At 35.1% G+C, this 27500-nt stretch overlaps 6 protein-coding genes across 6 annotated transcripts; 1 reads left to right on the top strand and 5 right to left on the bottom strand.

Moving 5' to 3' along the window:
• Nucleotides 1-6057: 6057 nt before the first annotated feature.
• LOC136831805 (pro-resilin-like) lies at nucleotides 6058-7471 on the top strand. The gene is made up of 3 exons (XM_067092427.1): nucleotides 6058-6229; nucleotides 6803-6880; nucleotides 6997-7471. Exons 1-3 carry the CDS (start codon nucleotides 6218-6220, stop codon nucleotides 7294-7296), a joined length of 390 nt encoding a protein of 129 aa, XP_066948528.1. The 5' UTR covers nucleotides 6058-6217; the 3' UTR covers nucleotides 7297-7471.
• Nucleotides 7472-10336: 2865 nt separating this feature from the next.
• LOC136831804 (pro-resilin-like) lies at nucleotides 10337-11421 on the bottom strand. The gene is made up of 3 exons (XM_067092426.1): nucleotides 11399-11421; nucleotides 10779-10859; nucleotides 10337-10653 (listed from the first exon to the last, which is right to left on the bottom strand). The coding sequence occupies exons 1-3, from the start codon at nucleotides 11408-11410 to the stop codon at nucleotides 10354-10356; spliced, it is 393 nt and encodes a 130-aa protein (XP_066948527.1). The 5' UTR covers nucleotides 11411-11421; the 3' UTR covers nucleotides 10337-10353.
• Nucleotides 11422-14245: 2824 nt separating this feature from the next.
• LOC136831803 (pro-resilin-like) lies at nucleotides 14246-14803 on the bottom strand. The gene is made up of 2 exons (XM_067092425.1): nucleotides 14717-14803; nucleotides 14246-14586 (listed from the first exon to the last, which is right to left on the bottom strand). Exons 1-2 carry the CDS (start codon nucleotides 14765-14767, stop codon nucleotides 14287-14289), a joined length of 351 nt encoding a protein of 116 aa, XP_066948526.1. The 5' UTR covers nucleotides 14768-14803; the 3' UTR covers nucleotides 14246-14286.
• Nucleotides 14804-17496: 2693 nt separating this feature from the next.
• On the bottom strand, nucleotides 17497-18479 carry LOC136831802 (pro-resilin-like). The gene is made up of 3 exons (XM_067092423.1): nucleotides 18450-18479; nucleotides 17970-18050; nucleotides 17497-17856 (listed from the first exon to the last, which is right to left on the bottom strand). The coding sequence occupies exons 1-3, from the start codon at nucleotides 18459-18461 to the stop codon at nucleotides 17557-17559; spliced, it is 393 nt and encodes a 130-aa protein (XP_066948524.1). The 5' UTR covers nucleotides 18462-18479; the 3' UTR covers nucleotides 17497-17556.
• A 2318-nt stretch (nucleotides 18480-20797) lies between these two features.
• On the bottom strand, nucleotides 20798-21353 carry LOC136831801 (pro-resilin-like). Its single transcript, XM_067092422.1, has 2 exons — nucleotides 21267-21353; nucleotides 20798-21137 (listed from the first exon to the last, which is right to left on the bottom strand). The coding sequence occupies exons 1-2, from the start codon at nucleotides 21315-21317 to the stop codon at nucleotides 20838-20840; spliced, it is 351 nt and encodes a 116-aa protein (XP_066948523.1). The 5' UTR covers nucleotides 21318-21353; the 3' UTR covers nucleotides 20798-20837.
• A 3729-nt stretch (nucleotides 21354-25082) lies between these two features.
• On the bottom strand, nucleotides 25083-26105 carry LOC136831799 (pro-resilin-like). Its single transcript, XM_067092420.1, has 3 exons — nucleotides 26038-26105; nucleotides 25539-25619; nucleotides 25083-25425 (listed from the first exon to the last, which is right to left on the bottom strand). Exons 1-3 carry the CDS (start codon nucleotides 26047-26049, stop codon nucleotides 25126-25128), a joined length of 393 nt encoding a protein of 130 aa, XP_066948521.1. The 5' UTR covers nucleotides 26050-26105; the 3' UTR covers nucleotides 25083-25125.
• Between the last annotated feature and the right edge of the window lie 1395 nt (nucleotides 26106-27500).

Genomic DNA, 27500 nt, shown 5'->3' with positions numbered 1-27500 from the left:
GGAATCAGTTTTTTAAAGTTTTTAGATAAAACTGTGAGAACAGGAAGTTCGACAAGCAATGATCCAATGGCCACTTCCCTTAGAACATACTAAGCCTTGTAGGCTCGTGTAACTGAATTCCATTCCTCAGTTCTTAAGAAAAGTTCAAGCGAAGTTGCGGTGCATTTACCCCTATACTTTTCTCCCTGCATGTTGATACATTTTTATCTATCTGCTAATTTATTAATTTATGTTTCCTCTTTTAATAAGTGAGATTTCCTCTTTCTGCATTTCCCTTTCACCTTCTCTTACTTCTTCCTAATGGTCACCATATTCTTTGAAAGCTTGAATTTCAACCCAATGGCCCCTTTGGTGGGCTTGCTCCATATGAATAGGATTCATAATAATAATAATAATAATAATAATAATAATAATAATAATAATAATAATAATAATAATAATAATAATAATAATAATAATAATTGGAATAATTGAATAGTAATAATAATAATAATCTTTGGTGGGCTTGTTCCATATGGTTTGGTTCTTGCTCCATATGATAACAATAATCATATAATCCGAATAATAATAATAATAATAATAATAATAATAATAATAATAATAATAATAATAATAATATTCTTTGGAAGCCTGAATGTCAAGCCAGTGGCCCCTGTGGGCTTATTCTATGTAAGTAGGGTTCATCTTCTGAATAATAATAATAATATTAATAATAATAATAATAATAATAATAATAATATAATAATATTCTCTGAGGGCTTGAATTTCATGCCAGTTGCCCCGTGGGCTCGTTCCATATGAAAAGGGTTCATCTTTGAATAATAATAATAATAATAATAATAATAATAATAATAATAATAATAATAATAATAATAATAATAATAATAAAGCTGAACATATTCGAGAACTGGTGCACCTGACAGAAAAACATTTGCCTTTGAGTTTTTACCCAGCGTAAGCATTTGCTTAATCACCCTACCGTTCGTGATATTAACATGTGTATTGCCTTTGAATATTTCTCTGCAGCTGTTATTTGTTGTTCGTAGAACAGGAATCCTAGCCAACATGATATAAGTTGGAGAATACCGGATAATTAAAATAAAATAATTATCAAGTAAATGAATAAAAAAAAAAAGATAAGTGCTGCGATTCAGTTTGGTTACCCTGCGTCCACAGGACCGCACCAGGCCTCTTTTGTACCTTCCAAAACATTAAAATCCACTTCAGGGTAGCTCTGTCCTAAGATGGAAAACTGCAGTATTTGCAACATTTTCGAAATTGAGATATGCCACCTATTGGGCTCGTGAAACGCAAAACACACAAGTTAGAGCAGATTCAGAATGATTCTTCTTCAATGCTTTCCACGAGGATTTAGGGGTCCCATTTGTAGTATCTGCAAAATCAGTAGTAAGGCAAGGGGAAAACTGCAGTACCTACCATTTTTCTCAGTTTTGTATTTCTGCAGATATTGCAGTCTTCCATTTTAGGGCAGAACTGCTGCCTTCAGATAACTGATCCATGTGGGCATCACAGAACTCTCTATCTCAGTAAGTAAGAAATAGCCATGACCTCAGAGGTCAGTATGTCAGAGAGTAAAGCTTACAAAATTTCCCAAAGAAGAAAAAATGTATTTAGTATCTACTCGGCCTTGGCTGTCCTTCAGAGCTGATTGTTCCTCCCTTTAGAGGTTAGTTTGTGTAGTTGCTAAGCATTGCCTCACGAGTGTTTAGATATATCTCCCTCGACTTGTCCCCGCCCACAGATTGCGCGCTCAGGCGGAAAATATTGTTGGGACCGGGTATCGAGTGAGCAGCCGTGAAATTAAGACTTGTAGGAAAGTGGGGAATAGTGAAAAATAACGATTATGTGAGAATAGACAATGGTATTAAGAAACCTGGAAGAAAAGAAAAATCGTGAAAAATTATGAAAAACTGAAAAATGAGCATGATATTTCAGACAGTTTTTTTTGGTTGTTGTTTTCTAAATGATTGAATTTTTTAATCTTCTTTTTGTATAGATAACAACAGTGGAATTCACTGTTCTCTCAATAATAATAATAATAATGATAATATAATAATAATAATAATGAAACAAGGCAACCCTGTAACGAGACTATAATATCGAGAATTAAAGCCACAGTAGTATATAAATATTTTTAACACTAACGTGGGTTTTAATTGGCAATAATAATAATAATAATAATAATAATAATAATAATAATAATAATAATAATAATAATAAGAATAATAATAACTAACTGCCATTATGATCATCATCATCGGTAGTAATATCACGAAAAATATCATATTGAAAAAAATTCCAATAGAAAGGAACTATGTAGACAAGATAACAAATTAAAGAACAAACCTTAACAAGTAATCCAAAACTCCATAACAAAAACGATCGTCAATTATTCTCAAGCCCTTCAATCACCGCAATTATCATTCCTCACCCAGTTTCCCCCGCTGAAGACTTCAGTTTCCCAATCCCCTCAGCCTTTGCAACACCCAAAGGAGCGTTTTCAGCTGGAACCTGAAGCAACGTTGACCACACCTGAAATATTTAGTGAGAGACCCCTACCCCGGCCCACCAAGTCTAGCAACTCTCAATTTTATCACAGCTGTTGGAAGGTATACGATTCGGTCAGACCAGGTGCCCATTGCTCGTCACTTTTCTTTGGTAGATTGCCAAAGGTTGCGCGAGAGATTCGAGGCTTCAGGATCTGATTGGATTCGTTTCTTTGATGAAAACTGAAGGAGGTATTTGAATATTACATTGGTGAATGTGTTATAGGTCAGTCTAGGCCTTTAGGAAACTGATTCCTTGTTTTTATAAGCCTGTATGAAATTAATTATTTGCTCTTGAAGGCCTGTAGGGATCTAATTCCTTGCTCTTGTAGGCCTGTAGGAAATTAATTCCTTGCTCTTGTAGGTCTGTAGGAAATTAATTGCTTGTTCTTGTATGTCTGTAGGAATCTAATTCCTTGCTCCTGTAGGCCTTTACGTAGTTAATTCCTTGCTGTCTTAAGCCTGTAGGAAATTAATTCCTATCTCTCGTAGGCCTAAAGTAAATAAATTTCTTGCTCTTGTGGGCCTGTAGGAAACTAATTCCTTGCTTCTGTAGGTCTGTAGGAAACTAATTCCTTGCTCTTGCAGGTCTGTAGGAAACTAATTCCTTGCTCTTGTAGGCCTGTAGGAAACTATTTCCTTACTCTTGTAGGTTTGTAGGAAACTAATTCCTTGCTCTTGTAGGCCTGTAGGAAACTAATTCCTTCCTCTTACTAGGCCTGTAGGAAACTAATTCCCTACTCTTGAGGGCCTGTAGGAAACTAATTCCTTATTCTTGTAGGTCCGTAGGATTCTAAATCCTTGCTCTTGTAGGTATGTAGGAAATGAATTCATAGTGATGTTGTTACTTATATTTCTCCCAAGTTTCCAGCGGAGTCTGTTGCCACATTGAGGGATGTTTGTCAAAATTACATCACAAAACCTTTTATGGTCTGTAATAAATTTATGTACATTTATGTAAATAAATGTATATATATACATATAAATATATATATATATATATATATAGTATATATATATATATATATATATATATATATATATATATATATATATATATATATATATATATTTATTTTTTATTCAGACAAAATATGCGTTTGATCCATGGATACAGATTTAACAAATCACTAAAATTCATAACGAAGTCCTGCATTTAAATTCACTTGCCTTACTTTTAGTTGAAAATAAACAACCAATCATGTAAAAATCGTATGGGAATGGCTCACCCCACCTACCAGCCTAATACCTAGTGAATTCCCATTTACGCTTCCTTTCTTCCAGCTACTGATTCAGTGATATGAATTTTGACGTCGACCTACTCTTTGTTGCAAACGGGAAAGTAAAACAAATAAATAATGCGCCGCAGTTCATTCGGCGCAATCGAGTTTTCTGTACAGCCGCTACAGCGTGTAATCAAGGCCACAGAAAATAGATCTATCTTTCGGTGATCTCGGTGTAATGCTGTATGAGTCGCGGCCCATGAAACTTTAACCACGGCCCGGTGGTGGCATGGCCTGTATCGTTGCCAGGAGCACGATAATGGCTAACTTTAAACTTACATAAAATAAAAGCTACTGAGGCTAGAGGGGTGCAATTAGGTACATTTGAAGATTAGGTGGCGGATGATCAACATACCAATTTGCAGCTCTCTAGACTCAGTAGCTTTTAAGATTTGAGGGCTGACAGAAAAAGTGCGGGGAGAAAAAATTGCGGACAGAATAGAGTGCGGACGGACAGACAAAGCCGGCACAATAGTTTTCTTTTACAGAAAACTAAAAAAGAGTTTGACTGGATATATTAGTTACTAATAAACTGACGTACCTGTTCTCTGCAAAAGCAGGGTAATTTTTTTTACCAGAATTTCGGGTCTCCCAGGACTCTTGAATATGTGAGAAAAACATAGTTTGAATGTATTAAATAAGTTAGTAATAATCTAATATACTTGTTATTTTTATTTCCAAAGTAAGGTTAATTTTTATGGAAATTTGCAATTGCAGAGTTCTTTCAATATACCAAGTACCTTGTGCTGTTTTGCAATTCCTGTGTTTAAGGTGCTGTGAAATATTTACACGCATAGTCCATTGTCATAGACTATCTTTGCTACCCACAGAAAAATTATTATACGAATAAGCATTGCAATAAATGTTCAGGATATAGAATTCAGTGATTCTCAAACTGGGTGCCGTGGCTTCTTGGGGTACCACAGGCAGTGCCTAGGGGTGCCGCAAGTGTCATGAATTTTGTCTTGGCTAGATTATCTCAATGAACATTTGTTTACAGAAGTCTTCATATAATTAATATCAGTGTGTCTACTTCTAATATATAAACATATATATATATATATATATATATATATATATATATATATATATATATATATATATATATATATGTTTAAAGGTGATTAGCATTTTTTTACATCAGTCTGCATTCATAATACTCAAGTTTATCTAATTCTTCTGATATACTCTTTGTTTGTACAGTGTATTTCTGCATGTACGGTGTGACGATTTTGGTCTGAGTATGGGTGATAATTTTATTCATTAAATAAGAAGTTAATTCATGCGATATGGTGGGATGGTGAAAATGGATGCCACGGTAATGGTTACATTAGTCAGAGTGCCATCAATAAAAAATATTGAAAAAAAAATTGAAAAAGATTGAAAAAAGCGTGACGCCATATCTTAAGAACTAACCATAGAATTTTCTTGAAAATAATGTCATTATGTTTCCCACACCCAAATAATTTTAAAGTACTAATCTAACCTAACCAACCTAGGTGGCATGACGAAAAAACCGGGCCTGGTGCAATACTAGCATACATCTCAGGAATTTGTGAACGGAAACCTGCAGTTCGGCAACACACGTTTTTGTTAAGCTCCAAAGTCCAACTGGGGAAACAGCCTAGTACCCTTTGACAGCCCAGGCCTGAGGAAATTCAGACAAAGGAACGTAAGGGAATAGAGATGAATTAATGTACAGGAGGTAGCCTTTATGCCCTTGTTTCTAAGGTCGGTTTTTCCTTAACACTGTGAAAAAAAGTTTTATTTTTTCGAGTAAGATTTTATCAATTGCTTTTGTTTAAATATGGGTAGAAATGAATGAGTTATTCTCTCTCTCTCTCTCTCTCTCTCTCTCTCTCTCTCTCTCTCTCTCATTTTAACCCAGCATTCTGTGCAAATATATTTCTAAGTGTTCGCCAGCGGACATGCACTGCTTCATATGAATATATGTACATTTATATGTATATATATACATATATTATATGTATATATATACTTGCTGTATGTATACATGCTGTATGTATGCATAAATATTTACATGCATACTTACATACATACATACATACATACATGTACATACCTGTGTTTGTGTTCTATATATGTGGTAGATTGTGTATGTGGTTTCAATTATAATTCACTCGAACAAAAAATAAAACTTGGCTCATAATCAAATTAATTTCTTTTTTTTTCACAGAACCTTACCTCGTGCCCAAAACATTCCTTGGCAGGGTTTCCAAACTTCACAAAGACAGAGAGAGAGAGAGAGAGAAACAGGACCACGCCTCCAACCTGAAATTCATATATAAAGAGTCCCGTTCCAGGAACGAGTACAGTGACTTCAGCAGTTCACCAGAAATCAGCAACATGTTCTCTAAAGTAAGAACTTTTAAGGACGCTTCGGTAACTCTTCACACTGAGTTGCCAGCTGTTCTATTTTCTTTCATATTTTCGCTTGATTTTCAGCTGGAAGTGAATCGAGATGTTTTGATTAAGTTTGAGAGTTTTCGCGGTTTTAGTCTTTCTGTTGCATAGTTTTTAGGTCAGATTATAAGGAAAATATTTCTCTTCTACTTAAGGAAGATATCTAGTTTTATAAATAAAGTATGTATATAAAAACATACATATATATATATATATACATACATATATATATATATATATATATATATATATATATATATATATATATATATATATATATATATATATATATATATATATATATATATATATATACATACAAACAGAGCAAATCGATTGTACTCCATATTACTTCTTTCTCGACTTTTCCATTACAAACTGTTATTTCAATCTTAAACATAATTCACACACAATGATAAAATTGGCCCCCTCTAAAAAAAAAAAAAAATTCCCCAAATTCTCTCCTTAATGTTGTTTCGAAAACAAATCAGTAATGAATAACAGTCAATAATAACTTTTTGTTTCCAGGTAATCCTCATCACTTTGGGCCTGGCAGCCGTGGTAGCTGCCGGCAGCTTCGAATCTTTCGAATACGCTCGTCGTGGGGTAAGATACTTTCATATTATTTATTCCTCTAAGATTCTAAGATTCTTTTGTTTATCTGTCAATAATACACCCTATTCAGACGATATTTTTCTCATACAACAACATATTCCTTCCAGGGATCCTCCGAGGAATCCTACGAATCCAGCGAGGCCCGTTACAGCTTCAACTGGGCCGTCGACCACGACCCTTCCAGCAACGAATTCGGACACCAGGAAACCCGTGACGGAGACGACACTCAGGGATCCTACTACGTCCAGCTTCCCGACGGTCGTCTGCAGACTGTCAAGTACTTCGTCGACGGAGGCTCAGGCTACGTGGCTGAGGTCAACTACGAAGGAAGCGCCTCCTTCGAGTCAGGCTCCGCTGAGTCCTTCGAGAGGCCAAGATACTATTACGGCTCCAATGAGTCTAAATAAACAGACTCTAAGATTAAAGGCAGCTGATTCCATTGATAATGTCCTTGCACTAAAGACTGTAAATATTTATTTATTTTCTTGCCTTGTAACAGTACAATATTCAGTCTCCTCATTACTTCACTAATTTAAATATTTATTTTCTGCATATCCTGGATGCTTTAAAAAATAAAGGAAAAGATTCTAAACGCAGTGTTTCTGTTCAGGTACCCTAACTGGTAATTAGCTAAATCAAAATGCTGATAAACAGGTGATTGTGGATTAATTTTCACTTATAAAATCAGGGGTTTAAGTGGCTGATCCAAGTACATTCATAGTCATTTTCTTTTCTGTAACTGATAAGCGTTAAAAATTTCTGAGACCTCCTAAAGCTACTCTCTCTCTATGTATGTGTTTATGTATAGTCACACTTCTTGCTTTGTACGAGTTTTAGTTTCCGTCCACGCTTTTTCTGTCCTCCCTCAGATCTTAAAAACTACTGAGGCTAGAGGGCTGCAAATTGGTATGTTGATCATCCACCCTCCAATCATCAAACATACCAAATCGCGGTCCTCCAGCCTCAGTAGTTTTTATTTTAATTAAGGTTAAAGTGAGTCATAATCGTGCGTCCGGCAGCGATATAGGCCAGGCCACCACCGGGCTGTGGTTAAAAGTTTCATTCCTCCAGTAAAAATAAGTTTTCCTCATAAATATAAGTTCGACTTATTCTTATATTTTTCTGAAGCTATACAATTTGTGATTTCCTTCGAATTCTTTGTTGAAGCGTTCAAAGGGTTTCAATCTTACCCGTTATTATTTCATTTCATCATGACAATCGTTTCACTTATATACCGTTATCTCAACTCAGTTAAGTCCATTTACCACTAACTTATCGTTAAAATGACTCTTAGAGAATGCTCTATGAGCAAGAGCCCGTGCTGGCATATTAATCTCAAACAGTAGCAACAAGGACATAGTGTTCAGGCCAGGCCTCGTCCCCACTTTCTCTCTCTCTCTCTCTCTCTCTCTCTCTCTCTCTCTCTCATTAACATTATGAGAAAGCCAGCTTAATTTCAAACAGTAGCAACAAGAACAAAGAGTCCAGGAAAGCCTGTCTCTTTTAGTGATCAGAGTTACAAGAGCCCGTGCTGGCATTATGAAAAAGCCACCACCCCTCTCTCTCTCTCTCTCTCTCTCTCTCTATTACGAGTTTTTTTAATTACTCAAAAAGCCAGGTTACTAAACCACAGCAACAAGGACAAAGAGTCCAGGAAAGCCTCGTCTTCTCTCTCTCTTTCTCTCTCTCTCTCTCTCTCTATTACGAGTATATTTTAGTGATCAGAGTTACTCTTAAGAGCCCGTGCTGGCATAAAGCCAGGTTACTCTCAAACCACAGCAACAAGGACAAAGCGTCCAAGAAAGCTGGTCGCCCACCACCACCCCTCTGGCTAAAGCCAGGTTCTCTCTCTCTCTCTCTCGCCCCCACCACCCCCTATTATGAGTATATTTTAGTGATCAGAGTTACCTTAAGAGCCCGTCATAAAACCAGGTTACTCTCCAAGAAAGCTTCCGCTCTCTCTCTCTCTCATATTTTTACATTCCAGTGCGACCACACCTGTCCAAGAAAGCTTCTTCTCTCTCTGTTATTTTAGTGATCAGAGTTACCTTAAGAGCCTGTGCTGGCACCCCTCTTCCAGCCAGGTACCTGTCCCTTCCTACCTGGACCCCTCTTCCAGCCAGGTAGAGAGAGAGAGAGAGAGAGAGAGAGAGAGAGAGAGAGAGAGAGAGAGAGAATGAACTACCCGAGCGGTAAGTTACTCTCAGCCTACAAAAACGTGGCCTTCAAGAAGCAGCTGATAAATGCTGGGCTTAAGAGTTGAATGACTGCGGGCGATCTCCTCGTTGAAGGTCAAGGGGAATTCGACCTTCTTGGGCGACTCGTAGAAATGGAGAGTGTTTCGTATTCGTCTGTCTGTGCTCGGGGCTCGGTGGGAGGGTGATATAAAACGCTTTGGGGAAACTTTTACTGTGTCTGCGTTTAAATGAAAGGGTCTGAAACGTTAAAATATGTTATACAGTTTTATTTAGTCAAGGTACAAAGAATCCACTGTTTAATATTTCTCAAAGACTTTGCCATTGTTACAGTCAAAGGAATGAATGCAGAGGTATACCGTCTGTACTTTGACCTATGAAAAAAATTACAAAGAATGTGAGATATTACAAATAAACTAAATCAAACGTATTTTAGTTTGAGATTCAAAATGAGACAAGCCTTCTGGGAGTTAGCGGCATCAATGCACCTCACGTGGTGCACTGTAGACATTACTAAACGGTGTTTGCAGCGTCCTTGCGGCTCCTATCTGCATGCACTTATTAACCTTTTACTTTACCTCCGTTCCCACTTCCTTTCTTCAATCAGTATTGCTTACCAACATCTCTGACAATTACTTTTTAGTGCAATTGTGAAGTTTTCTCCCAGTTCCACCTTTGGATCCTTGTATTTCATCAAACTTTATTTTCTGGATTTCTTTATCTTGCTGTTCAACCACTCCAACTCAGCTTTTTCACTGTCGTATGGTCTGAATGGCTGGAAGTACCTCAGTGCTTGGCTGGGCAGCCCAAACTTCATAAATCAATAAAATGGAGAAAACTTTATGAATTGTAAAAATCAACTCTCATAAAAAAATTCACACTAAAAATCAGTTTTGGTTACCATGAAGATTTAGCATCACAAAATTCATATATAACAATGTTAGATACTTTCAGTATTAATGCAATTATAAAATCATAGATTTTCAAAGTGGCTTAACTAATCGCCTATTATAAAGTAGATATCTGCCTTTGTTATAACTTATATAAGGCTATTAATTTGTAGGTATTTGTTAGTAATGGCCCAAAATTCTAAAGTAACTTAAGTTCAAGATGCTTATCAATTATTCACTCCATATTTTGTAAAGAGGATATTGAACACAGAAGTTAATAAAGATGTGGAAATTTATTGATATTTAAATCCATAAACAAAAATATAATCAAGGTCTTGATATATATAAATAAATAAGCTTCAGCACAGAAAGTCCCTGTCTATTTGGACTCATTGGAGCCGTAATAGTATCTTGGCCTCTCGAAGGACTCAGCGGAGCCTGACTCGAATGAAGCGCTTCCTTCGTAGTTGACCTCAGCCACGTAGCCTGAGCCTCCTTCGACGAAGTACTTGACAGTCTGCAGACGACCGTCGGGAAGGCGGACGTAGTAGGATCCCTGAGTGTCGTCTCCGTCACGGGTTTCCTGGTGTCCGAATTCGTTGCTGGAAGGGTCGTGGTCGACGGCCCAGTTGAAGCTGTAACGGGCCTCGCTGGATTCGTAGGACTCCTCGGAGGATCCCTGGAAGGAAGGAATTGGTAGATGTAAGCATAACCTTTCAGTGTTTTGAACTGACTTACTATTGAGAGGCATATCATAGTACTTTAATTTACAATAAATAAAAGGTACTAGGGAGCAACGCTTACCCTTCTTCGGGGAGCATATTCAAAGGACTCGAAGCTGTCAGCTGCCACTATGGCTGCCAAGCCGAGGACGAGAAGGATTGTCTGAAAAATCATGATATTTGAAATGTTAGATAACTGAAATTTACACAAAAACTATTGGGTGAATAATTGTTATCTAAAATGTCAGTTTATTGGAGGACTTCTTGCTTTGACTGATGTGAAATTAGAATGCCTTGTTCAGTAAGCAAACTGTGGAAAAAACTGACATTTTTAAGTTAAGAATAAATTGTATAGGAGACCAGAGAGTGCTTTCTTGTTTAAGATAATTATTCCCAAAATAAATAACTTATAATGTAATTTGTAATAAGTTATTTATTTGACTAACTTAGGGAGTAAAAGAATTATGGAGAAACAGGAAACTAAATGAAATAAAACATTCTGACAATTTTTCAGTTACGAATAAATGATACAAGACATCAAAGGGTCTATCTCCTATTACCATAATTATTTCCAAAACAAATAATCCATTATGTAGAGAAATCAATAAGAAAAGGAGAACTACAAGAAAATAAAGAAAATATTTCTTGATTATCAGAAACTTATCAAGCAAAGAAAGAGAACAGCAGAGGCAGGACAGTCACCTTGGAGAACATATTGAGTGAGGTCTGGTCGACAGAGAAGTCAATACTTCTCCAGGGCCCGCTGCGCCTTATATACTGAACTCCGGAGGCGTGGCCGATGCAGTCGGATACAAAAAAGTGGAAAAAATGAAAACAGAGGAAAGAAACCGGGATTATCTTTACCAACTGTTCTCAGTTGTTGCGTTAAGGGGACTTGTGAAACGCGGGTGTCTGGGTGGGTTGATTTGAGCTTAGGAACAGTAGGCAAATGGAATTCGGGTAATGGCAGTCGATTGTTAAGACAGAATAGTGTGGGTTGAGGGCAAAGAGAATTGTACAGTTCACGGCTTTTAACTTAGAATATTTTCTTTTGCGTATGCAGTATAGTTTTAAAAGCGTCTGTGCAAATTTGGTAGCACCATGTGGTAAAACAAGCATTCATGTGCAAGCACACAAACACAGATGCAGACAATATATATATATATATATATATATATATATATATATATATATATATATATATATATATATATATATATATATATGTGTGTGTGTGTGTGTGTGTGTGTGTGTGTGTGTGTGCACGCGCATTTATCACTAATGATTCCCTTAGGGTGTAAAATATTCTTAAGGTAAAAAGTATACTGAATTCCATATTAAATGATATTCTGTCATTAGAAGCTGAGGATTAACTTCAAGAATATAATAGAATTCACCATCTTTGAGCAGCAGATAAACACAATCAAATAGACAATACATCACTGTATTACACCAGCGTGCATACACATGCTCATGAGAGTACACACACACACACAAGCATCCACATACTCTCTCCCACAGGCTGAAGGAGATAGTTTGCTTAGAAGGCAATAACGTCCTTATATATACAGAGAGAAGAATAAGCCTACATGTATTTCCAGCCAGGAACCTATCGTTCAATATAAAGCTAAAAAAGATTGACTATTCCTTTAGATTATCTGCTTTTTGCAAAAAGGAACATCACTGGAATTTCTATTCAAATGACCCTAAACCTAGTTTTAAGTTAGTAACCCATAGAAAATATCTTACTTTTTTTGTATTTAGTAAGATATTGTGTCGTGTTCTGCCTGATTTTTAGTTTTCAGTAAAAGAAAACTTTTACTCCGGCTTTGTCTGTCTGTCCAAACTTTTTTCTGTCCGCAGTTTTTCTGTCCTCCCTCAGATCTTAAAAATTACTAAGGCTGGAAGGCTGCAAATTGGCATGTTGATCATCCATCTCTAATCATCACACATAGCAAACTGCAGCCCTCTAGCCTCCTCAGTAGTTTTTATTTTATTTAAGGTTAAGGTTAGCAACGATATAGGCCATGCCACCACCAGGCCGTGGTTAAAGTTTCATGGGCCGTGGTCCATGTGGTATTATATCGAGACCACCGAAAGATAGATCTAATTTTGGTGGCCTTGATTATACGATGTACAGAAAACTCAATTGCTCCGAAGAAACTTCGGCGTATTTTTTCTTGTTTATCAGAGGTTTTCATTTGTGCTTAGGGAACCAGAATGTATAACCTGGAGATACTGCTATAAGTCACATCAAGATAAAAAAAATTGCTCTACAGCTTATCTTTAGCACTCTCTCTCTCTCTCTCTCTCTCTCTCTCTCTCTCTCTCTCTCTCTCTTGGCACACATAACCTAACGTACTGTTCATTAAGCAATATTAACTGCTAGTTTCCACTGTCCACTGATATTCCAGACAACCAGAAGAATAATGCCTTGGTCACACATTTACGATACAGGGACAGTGTGTAACTGCCGAATTACGACGTCATTTCGATGTAATTACGACCAAATCGCCAACAATCGCCATGAATCGTTACCGCGTCGCCGAGTTTGGCTCCGTGTACCAAGTGAAGGCGGATCTCTTAAACCGTTTAAAATACACGAATGATGGAGATGATCGCCAAAACCAGCCATTACGACATGAGCGTCCTTGAATCGCAAATAAGGGACTGAGCCATAATGCTCCACCCTCTCTCTCTCTCTCTCTCTCTCTCTCTCTCTCTCTCTCTCTCTCTCTCACTCACACACAATTTTGCATTCTATAATTAGAATGCAATTCCTGACAATCAGTCAAATTTCGTTATTTTTCCTAACATAAGCAATTCAGTGCTTCACCTTGTCCCTCAGATTTTAAAAAATAAACAAGAAAGAAATGGAGCACCATGTTTTCTGTAGTTTAGACATTTTAAAGGAGATTTCCTTGACTAAGGGTTTTTTACTTAGAAAAAAAGAATTATGGTTACTAGAACTACAGAAATTTCTGAGTCTTTTGCATGTATGCCAATACTGGTTGATTCTAAGATCTAATTCTTATCATGGGATTGCATCAATTATAACTCTCGACCGAAGGAATATCAATCTGTAACTAATTACTCCCAGGTAACAAATGAAATCATCTTCTATTTCCTATCAACGATAATCATACGGTCATAATAATTGGGAATAAGAAATGAGCTGATTTGCTCATATAATTAACAATTTGAAGAATACATTAAATGTTTTATATAAAAAACTAAACTTTATTCATTTTTGGTAATGATTCTCTATTCTCTGAACAAATAGGCTTCAAATTTATCAAACCTAACTTCATCTGTAATATAACAGAGTAGACTCTTGAAGCAAAGATGGATGCATTTGTTTAGATATATCTTTTTTTTATTTGGTATAGCTTTCTCATATATCCTTAATTTGGTAATACTTGTCAGTTATATTTGTAGTTTACTGCAGATCTTTAACTTAGAGAATTAACTCTAAATTGGCTTTATGTTTCCTACACAGGATATTAATAAAAAGAATGGACTGTAATTAAGGAAATATATTGCCAGAAATAATTATAAATAAATATAAATACATCATGTGGGAAAGGTTTCTATTTGGACTCGTTGGAGCCGTAATAGTATCTTGGCCTCTCGAAGGACTCAGCTGAGCCTGACTCGAGGGAAGCGCTTCCTTCGTAGTTGACCTCAGCCACGTAGCCTGAACCTCCTTCGACGAAGTACTTGACAGTCTGCAGACGACCGTCGGGAAGCTGGACGTAGTAGGATCCCTGAGTGTCGTCTCCGTCACGGGTTTCCTGGTGTCCGAATTCGTTGCTGGAAGGGTCGTGGTCGACGGCCCAGTTGAAGCTGTAACGGGCCTCGCTGGATTCGTAGGACTCCTCGGAGGATCCCTGAAAGGAAGACATTGGTAAATGTATACATATAACGTTTCCGTGTTTTGAACTGACTTACTATTACTATTGAGAGACATATAATATTTCAATTTGCAATAAATAAAAGGACCTAGGGAACAACTCTTACCCTCCTTCGAGGAGCATATTCAAAGGACTCGAAGCTGTCAGCAGCCACCATGGCTGCCAAGCCGAGGACGAGAAGGGTGGTCTGGAAAAACATTAAAATTTGATGAGGTGAATATAATCTGGTGTCCACAGGAACGTATAGATGATTATTCCTTTTAATTAAATGGTTTCTTAAAGGGACTTTATCTTCACAGCACATTTACAAATATGGGTTAAAGATTAATTTTTTAAAATGTATAAATAAACTGCACGAAAATCATATTAGTTATAAACGTAATAACAATGGGATTCAGGTATATTTATCGTAACGTATAAATAAACCACACCAGAAATCTAAGAGCTGAATAAACAAGATAGTTACATGCAAAGCAAACCATTGATAAAGAAAGAATTCAGAGGAAGACAGAAGAGTAACAGGGGATGAATTTAGTGAACTCGTTACTTTCAGAATCAAACTTCTCAAAAGGAAAAAAGTATCACAGGTTGAATATCCACCTTGGAGAACATATTGAGTGAGGGCTGGTCGACAGAGAAGTCAATACTTCTCTCTGTTCCGCTGTGCCTTATATACTGTAACTGCGGAGGCGTGGCCGATACAGTTGGATACAAAAAGTGGAAAAAATGAAGCCAGAGGAAAGGAGGCTGGGGAATCTTTACCAACTTCTTTTAGTTGTTGCATTATCAAATGGAATTTAGGTAGTGATAGTTGCCTGTCAGGTTAGATTATAGTGGGTTAAGGACAAGAATTGTACAAGAATTGAATATAGGTCGATATAATATATATATATTATATGTGTGTGTGTATATATATATATATATAGTATATATATATATATATGTATATATATATATATATACACACACATATACATATATATATATATATATATATATATATATATATATATATATATATATATATATATATATATATATATATATATATATATATATGTAAATATATGTATGTATATCTATATATATACATATATATACATATATTCACACAACACGTATGTAGTTATACATACACGAGTACATATATATTTACAAACTTAACTTAATCTATTCATAAATATCTATAACCCTGTTCAGTAATGTAATCGTGTGTGGCTCCATCACTACTTTCCTTATAAAAAAAATTACAATAACACTTCATTAGCAATTTAGGAAGGAGAGAACAAGCATAATTACATTCAAACACCGTCTTTCCATTATTAGAAGCTGAAGATTAACTTCAAGAATATATACATAACTTACTCTTTTTCAACAAGAGATAAACACTTTGAAATATTCAGTTAATCACTATTTTTTCACACATACACACAATCATGCACGTAAGTGCTCTCACAGGTTGAGAGAGATAGTTTACTTAGGAGACAAAATAACATATCCTTTTTCGTCCATAGAAGGAATAAGCCTATATAATTTCTCGCTAAGAACCTAGTTGTTCAACGTTAAGGTAAAAGAGTGACTCTTCTTTTAGATTATCTACTTTCTTTGCAATGCTAATTTTTTCCGTAAATTAAAACTACTGCCATTTTTTTCAAGTGTCCTGGAATATTTTATCAGAGTAATCCATAACCCAGAAGAAACTTCCCTACTTTTATGATATTTCATATCTGAATCTTTTATCTTGTTGGATCTCTTGTCATGTAGAAGAAGGAGATGAAATTCTCAGTATTATATCTTGTATTTAGTGAGGTAAATTGACGTGTTCTACCTGATTTTTTATTTGAGGTTTTTATTCCTGCATGGGGAATCGGAATGTATAGCCTGGCGGCACTGCTAAAGTGCGTATAAAGATTTTTTAAAAATGCCTCAATAGATAACGTACTGTTTATTAAGCAATATCACCTACTAGTGTCCACTGTCCACAGACGAAAAAGACAACCAGAAGAATTATATTCCTCTCTCTCTCTCTCTCTCTCTCTCTCTCTCTCTCTCTCTCTCTCTCTCTCTCTCTCTCTCTCACACTCTCTGTCTCACACAATATACAATATTCCATAAAAATTGTAATCTCATGTAATACCTTATTAGAATACAATTCCAAACAGTCAGTCAAAGTTCCTTACCCTCCCTAACACAAGCAATTCAATGCTTCACAGTGTCTCTCAGATTTCAAAAATGAGTTAGACGTTTTGCAACAGAACATTTTCTTGTTTTTCTTCATTTTCATTCTAATTGAAAGAATTGAACTCCATAATGATTCAGTAGCGATTATAATTAATGCCCTGATCGAGGATAATTATTAAATAAATTAAGATATGGTTATAAGAACTTTTCCAGAAATTGCCTTTTGCATTATGGCAATATTTGTTTATTCTAAGATCTATTCTTATCATGGGATTGCGTCAATTATCACTCTAAAACGAAGGAATATTTACACCTAATTACTCTAAGATAATAAAGTAAATCAACTCATTTTAATTCATTTCGACGATTATCATGTGGTTATAGAAATTGGGAATAAAAAAATTATTTTATTTCTTTAATTAACCAATTTTTAGTAATGATTCTCTATTCACTGAACAAGTGGGATTAGAATTTATCAAAACTAACTTTATCTGTAATATAACAGAGTAAGCTCTTGAAGCAATGGTAGATGCATGTGTTTAGAGATATTTTTTTTCATTTGGTAAAGCTTTTCATATATCCTTAATTTGAAAATACTTGTCAGTTATATTTGTAGTTTACTGTAGATCTTTAACTTAGAGTATTAACTCTAAATTGGTTTTACATTTCCTACCCAGGATATTGATAAAAAGACTGGACTGTAATTAAGGAAATATATTGTCAGAAATAATAAATAAATATAAATACATCATGTGGGAAAGGTTTCTATTTGGACTCGTTGGATCCGTAATAGTATCTTGGCCTCTCGAAGGACTCAGCTGAGCCTGACTCGAAGGAAGCGCTTCCTTCGTAGTTGACCTCAGCCACGTAGCCTGAGCCTCCTTCGACGAAGTACTTGACAGTCTGCAGACGACCGTCGGGAAGCTGGACGTAGTAGGATCCCTGAGTGTCGTCTCCGTCACGGGTTTCCTGGTGTCCGAATTCGTTGCTGGAAGGGTCGTGGTCGACGGCCCAGTTGAAGCTGTAACGGGCCTCGCTGGATTCGTAGGACTCCTCGGAGGATCCCTGGAAGGAATGCATTGGTTGATAAGTATGTATAAAAATCGACTTACTATTGAGAGACATATTATAATACTCTAATTTATGATAAATAAAAGGAACTAGGGAACAACTCTTACCCTCCTTCGAGGAGCATATTCAAAGGACTCGAAGCTGTCAGCTGCCACTATGGCTGCCAAGCCGAGGACGAGAAGGATAGTCTGGAAAAATAGTAAAATTTGATGAGGTGAATATAATCTGGGTGTCCACAGGAATGTATAGATGATTATTTTCCTTTAATTAAATGGTTTCTTCAAGGGACTATATCTTCACAGCATACTTGCAAGTATGGGATACGAAATAATTTTTTAAAAATGTATAAATAAACTGCACAAAAATCATATTAGTCATAAACGTAATAAGAATGAGGTTTAGGTATCATTATTGAAATGTATGAATAAGAGCTGAATAAGCAAGATAGTTACATGCAAAGCAAACCATTTATAAAGAAAAAAATTCAGAAGAATATAGAAGAGTAACAGGGGATGAATGTAGTGAATTCATTATGTCCAGAAACAAACTTCTCAAAAGGAAAAAAGTATCACAGGTCGAATATCCACCTTGGAGAACATATTGAGTGAGAGCTGGTCGACAGAGAAGTCAATAATCCTCCCTGTTCCGCTGTGCCTTATATACTGTAACTGCGGAGGCGTGGCCGATACATTTGGATACAAAAAGTGGGAAAAAATTAAACCAGAGGAAAGGCGGCTGGGGAATCTTTACCAACAGCTTTTAGTTGTTGCATTATCGGAACTTGTGAAACACACAAGTGCCGGTCAAATGGAATTTAGGTAGTGAGAGTCGCCTTTCAGGTTAGGTTATAGTGGGTTAAGGACAAGAATTGTATAGGTCATGCATTTTTAACTTTGAAAATTTTTTTTTTTTGCATACTCAGTGCATGTTTGGATAACGATGTTGTAAAGCAAATATTCACATATGCAGACGCACGTAATATATATATTTATATATATATATATATATATATATATATATATATATATATATATATATACTGTATGTACATATATTCACATAACACACACATATGTATATACATACATGAGTATATATATTTTTAAACACTTATTCTGTTCAGACATATCTATAACCCTGTTCAGTAATGTTATCGTGTGTGGGTCCATCATTACTTTCTTTACCCAAAAAATTACAATTACACTTCATTAGCAATTTAGGAACGAGAGAACAGTCATAATTACATATAAACACCGTCTTTCCATTATTAGAAGCTGAAGATTAACTTCCAGAATATATACATAACTTCCCATCTTTGAGCAGCAAGATAAATACTTTCAGATATTCAGTGAAATCTGTTTTTTCTCATGCATACACAATCATGCACTTAAGTTTTCTCATAGTTTGAGAGAAATAGTTTACTTAGGACACAAAATAACATATCCTTTGTTGTCCATAGGAAAGAATAAGCCTATATAATTTCTAGCTATGGTCCTGTGTTGTCCATTGTTAAGACACACGAGTAACTATTCCTTCATTAATAATACCAATTGTTTTCGCAATCAACACTACTGGAATTTCTTTTCAAACGTCCTTGAATCTTGTATCAAATAAAATATATGAACAATAGATATACCCTACAGTTTTATGCTTTGATATCTGGGCCTTTATCTTTTTGGATCCTCTGCCAAAAAAACAGATGAAATTCATTGTATTATATCTTGCATTAGTGAGATGAATGTCTTGCATTACCCAGAAAAAAAACAAGAATGCATAAACTTATAAAGACTCCAAAAGTTTCTATGCGAAATGTTGCTGCTACTTCCATGAAACTAGTTACTTTACATTCTCTCTCTCTCTCTCTCTCTCTCTCTCTCTCTCTCTCTCTCTCTCTCTCTCTCTCTCTCTCTCTCTCTCTCGCAAAATACAGCATTCAATAAATTGTAATCTCGTGTAATACCTTATTAGGAAAAATTCCTAACAATCAGTCGAAGTTACTCTCTCTCTCTCTCTCTCTCTCTCTCTCTCTCTCTCTCTCTCTCTCTCTCTCTCTCTCTCAAAGTACAGCATTCCATAAATTGTAATCTCCTGTAATACCTTATAAGGATACAATTCCTAACACTCAGCCAAAGTTCCTTAACCTCCCTAACACAAGCAATTCATTGCTTCACAGTGTCTCTCAGTTTTCAAAAATGAAAGAGACTGAAATTGAACGCCATGTTTTTTTATGAGTTAGAACTTTTTGCAGCAAAAGATTTTTTTTCTACATTTTTATTTCAACTTACAAAATGGACTCGATAATGATTCAGTAACGATTCAGGATATTTATTTAGAAAATTGAGATATGATCACAAGAAATTTGACAGAAATTGCCTTTTGCATTATGGCAATATTTGTTGATTCTAAGATCTAATTCTTATCTTGGGATTACGTCAGTTATCACTCTAAAACGAAGGAATATTCATTCGAACCTAATTAATCCCTGATAACAAAGCAAATCAACTCATTTTAATTCCCTACGACGATTAATATTGGTATATAGAAATTAGGGAAAAAATTGAGAAAATTTACTCATATAATCAACAATTTGAAGAATAGATTAAATGTTTTATGTAAAAATACGACATTTTTTCATTTTTGGTGATGATTCTCTATTCACTGAACAAATGGGATTCGAATATATCAAAGCTAACTTCATCTGTAATGCAACAAAGTAGGCTCTTGACAATAAGGTGGATACATATATTTGGAGATTTTTTTGTCTGGGTTTAGTAAAGCAGTTTCATATATCCTTAATCTGGTAATACTTCTCAGTTATATTTGTAGTTTACTGCAGATCTTTAACTTAGAGAATTAACTCTAAATTGTCTTTACATTTCCTACACAGGATATATATAAAAAGACTGGATTGTAATTAAGGAAATATATTGTCAGAAATAATAAACAAATATAAATACATCAGGTGGGAAAAGTTTCTATTTGGACTCATTGGAGCCGTAATAGTATCTTGGCCTCTCGAAGGACTCAGCTGAGCCTGACTCGAGGGAAGCGCTTCCTTCATAGTTGACCTCAGCCACGTAGCCTGAACCTCCTTCGACGAAGTACTTGACAGTCTGCAGACGACCGTCGGGAAGCTGGACGTAGTAGGATCCCTGAGTGTCGTCTCCGTCACGGGTTTCCTGGTGTCCGAATTCGTTGCTGGAAGGGTCGTGGTCGACAGCCCAGTTGAAGCTGTAACGGGCCTCGCTGGATTCGTAGGACTCCTCGGAGGATCCCTGGAAGGAATGCATTGGTAGATGTATATATAACGTTTCAGTGTTTTGAATCGACTTTTCTATTAGTCTTGAGAGACATATAATACTTCAATTTACAGTAAATAAAAGGAACTAGGGAACAACTCTTACCCTCCTTCTAGGAGCATATTCAAAGGATTCAAAGCTGTCAGCTGCCACCATGGCTGCCAAGCCGAGGACGAGAAGGATGGTCTGGAAAAACATTAAAATTTGATGAGGTGAATATAATCTGGTGTCCACAGGAACGTATAGATGATTATTCCTTTTAATTAAATGGTTTCTTAAAGGGACTTTATCTTCACAGCACATTTACAAATATGGGATAAAGATTAATTTTTTAAAATGTATAAATAAACTGCACGAAAATCATATTAGTTATAAACGTAATAACAATGGGATTCAGGTATATTTATCGTAATGTATAAATAAACCACACCAGAAATCTAAGAGCCGAATAAACAAGATAGTTACATGCAAAGCAAACCATTGATAAAGAAAAAATTCAGAGGAAGATAGAAGAGTAACAGGGGATGAATTTAGTGAACTCGTTACTTTCAGACTCAAACTTGTCAAAAGGAAAAAAGTATCGCAGGTTGAATATCCACCTTGGAGAACATATTGAGTGAGTGCTGCTCGACAGAGAAGTCAATAATCCTCCCTGTTCCGCTGTGCCTTATATACTGTAACTGCGGAGGCGTGGCCGGTACAGTTGGATACAAAAAGTGGACAAAATGAAAACCGAGGAAAGGGGGTTGGGGAATGTTAATCTTTGCCAAGTGCTTTTAGTTGTTGCATTATCGGGACTTGTGTAACGCTCAAGTGTCAGTCAAATGGAATTAAGGTAGTGATAGTTGCCTATCAGGTTAGATTATAGTGGGTTAAGGACAAGAATTGTACAGGTCATGCATTTTTAACTTTGAATATATTTTTTTTGCTTATGCTGTGCATGTTTGGATAACGATGTAGTCAATCAAATATTCACATATACAGACGCACGTAATATATATATATATATATATATATATATATATATATATATATATATATATATATATATATATATATATATATATATATATATATATATATATATATATATATATATATATATATATATATACATATATATATATATATATATATATATATATATATATATATATATATATATATATACATATCTTCATATAACACACACATATGTGTATACATGTATAAGTACATATATATTTAAACGCTTATTCTATTTAGACATATCTGTAACCCTGTTTAGTAATGTTATCGTGTGTGGCTCCATCATTACTTTCCTTACCCAAAAAATTACAATTACACTTCATTAGCAATTTAGGAACGAGAGAACAAGCATAATTACATACAAACACCGTCTTTCCATTATTAGAAGCTGAAGATTAACTTCAAGAATATATACATAACTTACCCTCTTTGAGCAGCAGATAAATACTTTCAGATATTCAGTGAAATCTGTTTTTTCTCATGCATAACCAATCATGTACTTAAGTTTTCTCATAGGTTGAGAGAAATAGTTTACTTAGGAGACAAAATAACATATCCTTTTTTGTCCATAGAAAAGAATAAACCTATTAATTTCTAGCTATGGGGCTGTGTTGTCCTTTGTTAAGACACACGAGTGACTATTCCTTCATTAATAATACCAATTGTTTTCATAATCAACACTACTGGAATTTCTTTTGAAACGTCCTTGAATCTTGTATCAAATAAAATATATGACTAATAGATATTCCCGACAGTTTTATGCTTTGATATCTGGGCCTTTATCTTTTTGGATCCTCTGCCAAAAAAACAGATGAAATTCTCTGCATCATATCTTGCATTAGTGAGATGAATGTCTTGCATTGCCTAGGAAAAACAGAATACATTGACTTAGAAAGACTCATAAAGTTTCTATGCTAAATATTGCTGCTACTTCCATGAAACAACTTTAATGGGTTACTTTACACTTATTCTCTCTCTCTCTCTCTCTCTCTCTCTCTCTCTCTCTCTCTCTCTCTCTCTCTCTCTCTCTCTCTCAAAATGCAACATTCCATAAATTGTAATCTCATGTAATACCCTTTTAGGATACAATTCCTAACAATCAGTCAGTTTCTCTCTCTCTCTCTCTCTCTCTCTCTCTCTCTCTCTCTCTCTCTCTCTCAAAATGCAACATTTCATAAATTATAATCTCATGTAAAACCTTTTTAGGATACAATTCCTAACAATCAGTCAGAGTTTCTCTCTCTCTCTCTCTCTCTCTCTCTCTCTCTCTCTCTTTCTCAAAATACAACATTCCATAAATTATAATCTCATGTAATACCTTTTTAGGATGCAATTCCTAACAATCAGTCAGAGTTTCTCTCTCTCTCTCTCTCTCTCTCTCTCTCTCTCTCTCTCTCTCTCTCTCTCTCTCTCTCTCTCTCTCTCTCTCTCTCTCTCTCTCTCTCTCTCTCTTAAAATACAACATTCCATAAATTATAATCTCATGTAATAACTTTTTAGGATACAATTCCTAACAATTAGTTAGAGTTTCTCTCTCTCTCTCTCTCTCTCTCTCTCTCTCTCTCTCTCTCTCTCTCTCTCTCTCTCTCTCTCAAAATACAACATTCCATAAATTATAATCTTATGTAATACCTTTTTAGGATACAATTCCTAACAATCAGTTAGAGTTTCTGTCTGTCTGTCTGTCTGTCTGTCTGTCTGTCTCTCTCTCTCTCTCTCTCTCTCTCTCTCTCAAAATACAACATTCCATAAATTATAATCTTATGTAATACCTTTTTAGGATACAATTCCTAACAATCAGTTAGAGTTTCTGTCTGTCTGTCTGTCTCTCCCTCTCTCTCTCTCTCTCAAAATACAACATTCCATAAATTATAATCTTATGTAATACCTTTTTAGGATACAATTCCTAACAATCAGTTAGAGTTTCTGTCTGTCTGTCTGTCTCTCCCTCTCTCTCTCTCTCTCTCTCTCTCTCTCTCTCTCTCTCTCTCTCTCTCTCTCTCTCTCTCTCTCTCTCTTAAAAATACAACATTCCATAAATTATAATCTTAAGTAATACCTTTTCAGGATACAGTTCCTAAAATTCAGTCAAAGTTCCTTATCCTCCCTAACACAAACAATTCAATGTTTCACAGTGTCCCTCAGATTCCAAAAATGAACGAGACTGAAACGGAACACCATGTTTTTCTTATGAGTTAGATGTACTGCAGCAAAAGATTTTCTTGTTTTTCTTTATTTTTAATTTAAGTGAAAAAATGAACTCCATAATGACCAAGTAACAACTGTAATTAATGCCACTGATTGAGGGTAATTATTCAGAAAATTGAGATATGATTACAAGAAATTTTATAAACATTGCCTTTTGCATTATGGCAATATTTGTTGATTCTAGGATCTTTTCTTATCATGGGATTGCGTCAATAATCGCTCTAAAAAGGACGGATATTCACTCATAGCTAATTACTCCCTGATAGCAAATTAAATCAACTAATTTAAATTTCCTTCGACGATTATATGTTGGTATATAGAAATTAGGGAAAAATTTGAGCTAATTTACTTATATAATTAACAATTTGAAGAATAGATTAAATGTTTCATATAAAAAAGATACTTTTTTCATTTTTGGTAATGATTCTGTTTTCTCTAAACAAATAGGCTTAGAATTTATCAAAGCTAACTTCATCTGTAATGCAACAAAGTAGGTTCTTGACAATAAGTATATATTTAGAGATATTTTTGTCTGGGTTTAGTAAAGCAGTTTCATATATCCATAATTTGGTAATACTTGTCAGTTATATTTGTAGTTTACTGCAGATCTTTAACTTAGAGAATTAACTCTAAATTGACTTTACATTTCCTACACAGGATATTGATAAAAAGACTGGACTGTAATTAAGGAAATATATTGTCAGATATAAGTATAAATAGATATAAATACATCATGTGGGAAAGGTTTCTATTTGGACTCATTGGAGCCGTAATAGTATCTTGGCCTCTCGAAGGACTCAGCGGAGCCTGACTCGAGGGAAGCGCTTCCTTCGTAGTTGACCTCAGCCACGTAGCCTGAACCTCCTTCGACGAAGTACTTGACAGTCTGCAGACGACCGTCGGGAAGCTGGACGTAGTAGGATCCCTGAGTGTCGTCTCCGTCACGGGTTTCCTGGTGTCCGAATTCGTTGCTGGAAGGGTCGTGGTCGACGGCCCAGTTGAAGCTGTAACGGGCCTCGCTGGATTCGTAGGACTCCTCGGAGGATCCCTGGAAGGAAAGCATTGGTTGATAAGTATGTATAAAAATCGACTTACTATTGAGAGACATATTATAATACTCTAATTTATGATAAATAAAAGGAACTGGGGAACAACTCTTACCCTCCTTCGGGGAGCATATTCAAAGGATTCGAAGCTGTCAGCTGCCACCAAGGCTGCCAAGCCGAGGACGAGAAGGATGGTCTGGAAAAATAGTAAAATTTGATGAGGTGAATATAATTGGGTGTCCACAGGAATGTATAAATGATTATTCCTTTAATTAAAAGGTTTCTTAAAGGGACTATATCTTCACAGCACATGTACAAGTATGGGATAAGGAATCATTTTTTAAAATGTATAAATAAACTGCACTAAAAATCATATTTGTTACAAACGTAATAAGAACAGGATTCAGGCATCTTTATCGAAATGTATAAATAAACCGCACCAGAAATCTAAGAGCTGAATAAACAAGATAATTATATGCAAAGCAAACCATTTATAAAAACAAAAGAACTCTGAGGAAGATAGAAGAGTAACAAGGAATGAATCTAGTGAATTCATTACGTTCAGAATCAAACTTCTCAAAATGGAAAAAAACTATCACAGGTCGAATATCCACCTTGGAGAACATATTGAGTGAGGGCTGGTCGACAGAGAAGTCAATACTTCTCTCTGTTCCGCTGTGCCTTATATACTGTAACTGCGGAGGCGTGGCCGATACAGTTGGATACAAAAAGTGGAAAAAATGAAAACAGAGGAAAGGAACCTGGGGAATCTTTACCAAGTGCTTTCAGTTGTTGCATTATCGGGACTTGTGAAACACAAGTGTCAGTCAATGGAATTAAGGTAGTGATAGTTGCCTATCAGGTTAGATTATAGTGGGTTAAGGACAAGAATTGTATAGTTCATGCCTTTCAACTTTGAATATTTTTTTTATATGCAGTGCATGTTTGGATAACGATGTAGGAAAGCAAATATTCACATATACAGACACTTTTGTAATATATATATATATATATATATATATATATATATATATATATATATATATATATATATATATATATATATATATATATATATATATATATATATAAAATATATATATATATATATATATATATATTATATATAATATGTATATATATATATATATAAATAAATATATATATATATATATATATATATATATATATATATATATATATATATATATATATATATATACATACATACATACATATATATACATTTATTCACACAACACCCACATGTATATACATACATGAGTACATGTATATTTACACACTTAACTTATACTATTTAGAAATATCTATAACCCTGTTCAGTAATGTAATCGTGTGTCTCCATCATTATTTTCCTTATCCAAAAATTACAGTAACTCTCCATAAACAATTTAGGAACTAGAGAATAAGCATAATTACATGCAAACACCGTCTTTCCATTATTAGAAGCTGAAGACTAGTTTCAAGAATATTTACATAATTCACCCTGTTTTAGAAATTGATAAACTTTTCACACAGACAGACACTAGCATACACATACTTTACTCTTTCACTGATTGAAAGATACAGTTTCCATAGAAGAAAATAACATCATTTTTGCCCATAGAAAAGAATAAGCCCATATAATTTCTTCCTATGAGCCAGTTGTTCGACATTAATATACATGAATAATTTTAGATTATCTACGTTCTTAATTATAATTGTTTTCTTAAAATAATACTGTTGGCATTCCTTTTTGAATGTCCTTGATTCTTGTATCAGATTAATGCATGACCCATAGTAACTGCCCTACATTCAAATACACTTACATCTAGACACTTATCTTTTTGGACCCTTGTTACAAAAGAGGTAGATGAAATTCTCTGTATTGTATCTTTCATTTAGTGAGGTAATTGTGTTGTATTGGTTAGAAAAACAGAATACACAGCCTCGTAAAGATTCAATAGTTTCTATGTGAACTATTGGCTGTCTCCATGAAGTTACTTAAATTCTCTCTCTCTCTCTCTCTCTCTCTCTGTCTCTCTCTCTCTCTCTCTCTCTCTCTCTCTCTCTCTCT

Source organism: Macrobrachium rosenbergii, chromosome 48, assembly GCF_040412425.1.
Source record: "Macrobrachium rosenbergii isolate ZJJX-2024 chromosome 48, ASM4041242v1, whole genome shotgun sequence".
Taxonomy (NCBI): Eukaryota; Metazoa; Arthropoda; class Malacostraca; order Decapoda; family Palaemonidae; genus Macrobrachium; species Macrobrachium rosenbergii.
The sequence above is the reverse complement of the archived record's forward strand: the minus strand, read 5'-3'. Positions and strand labels throughout refer to the sequence as shown.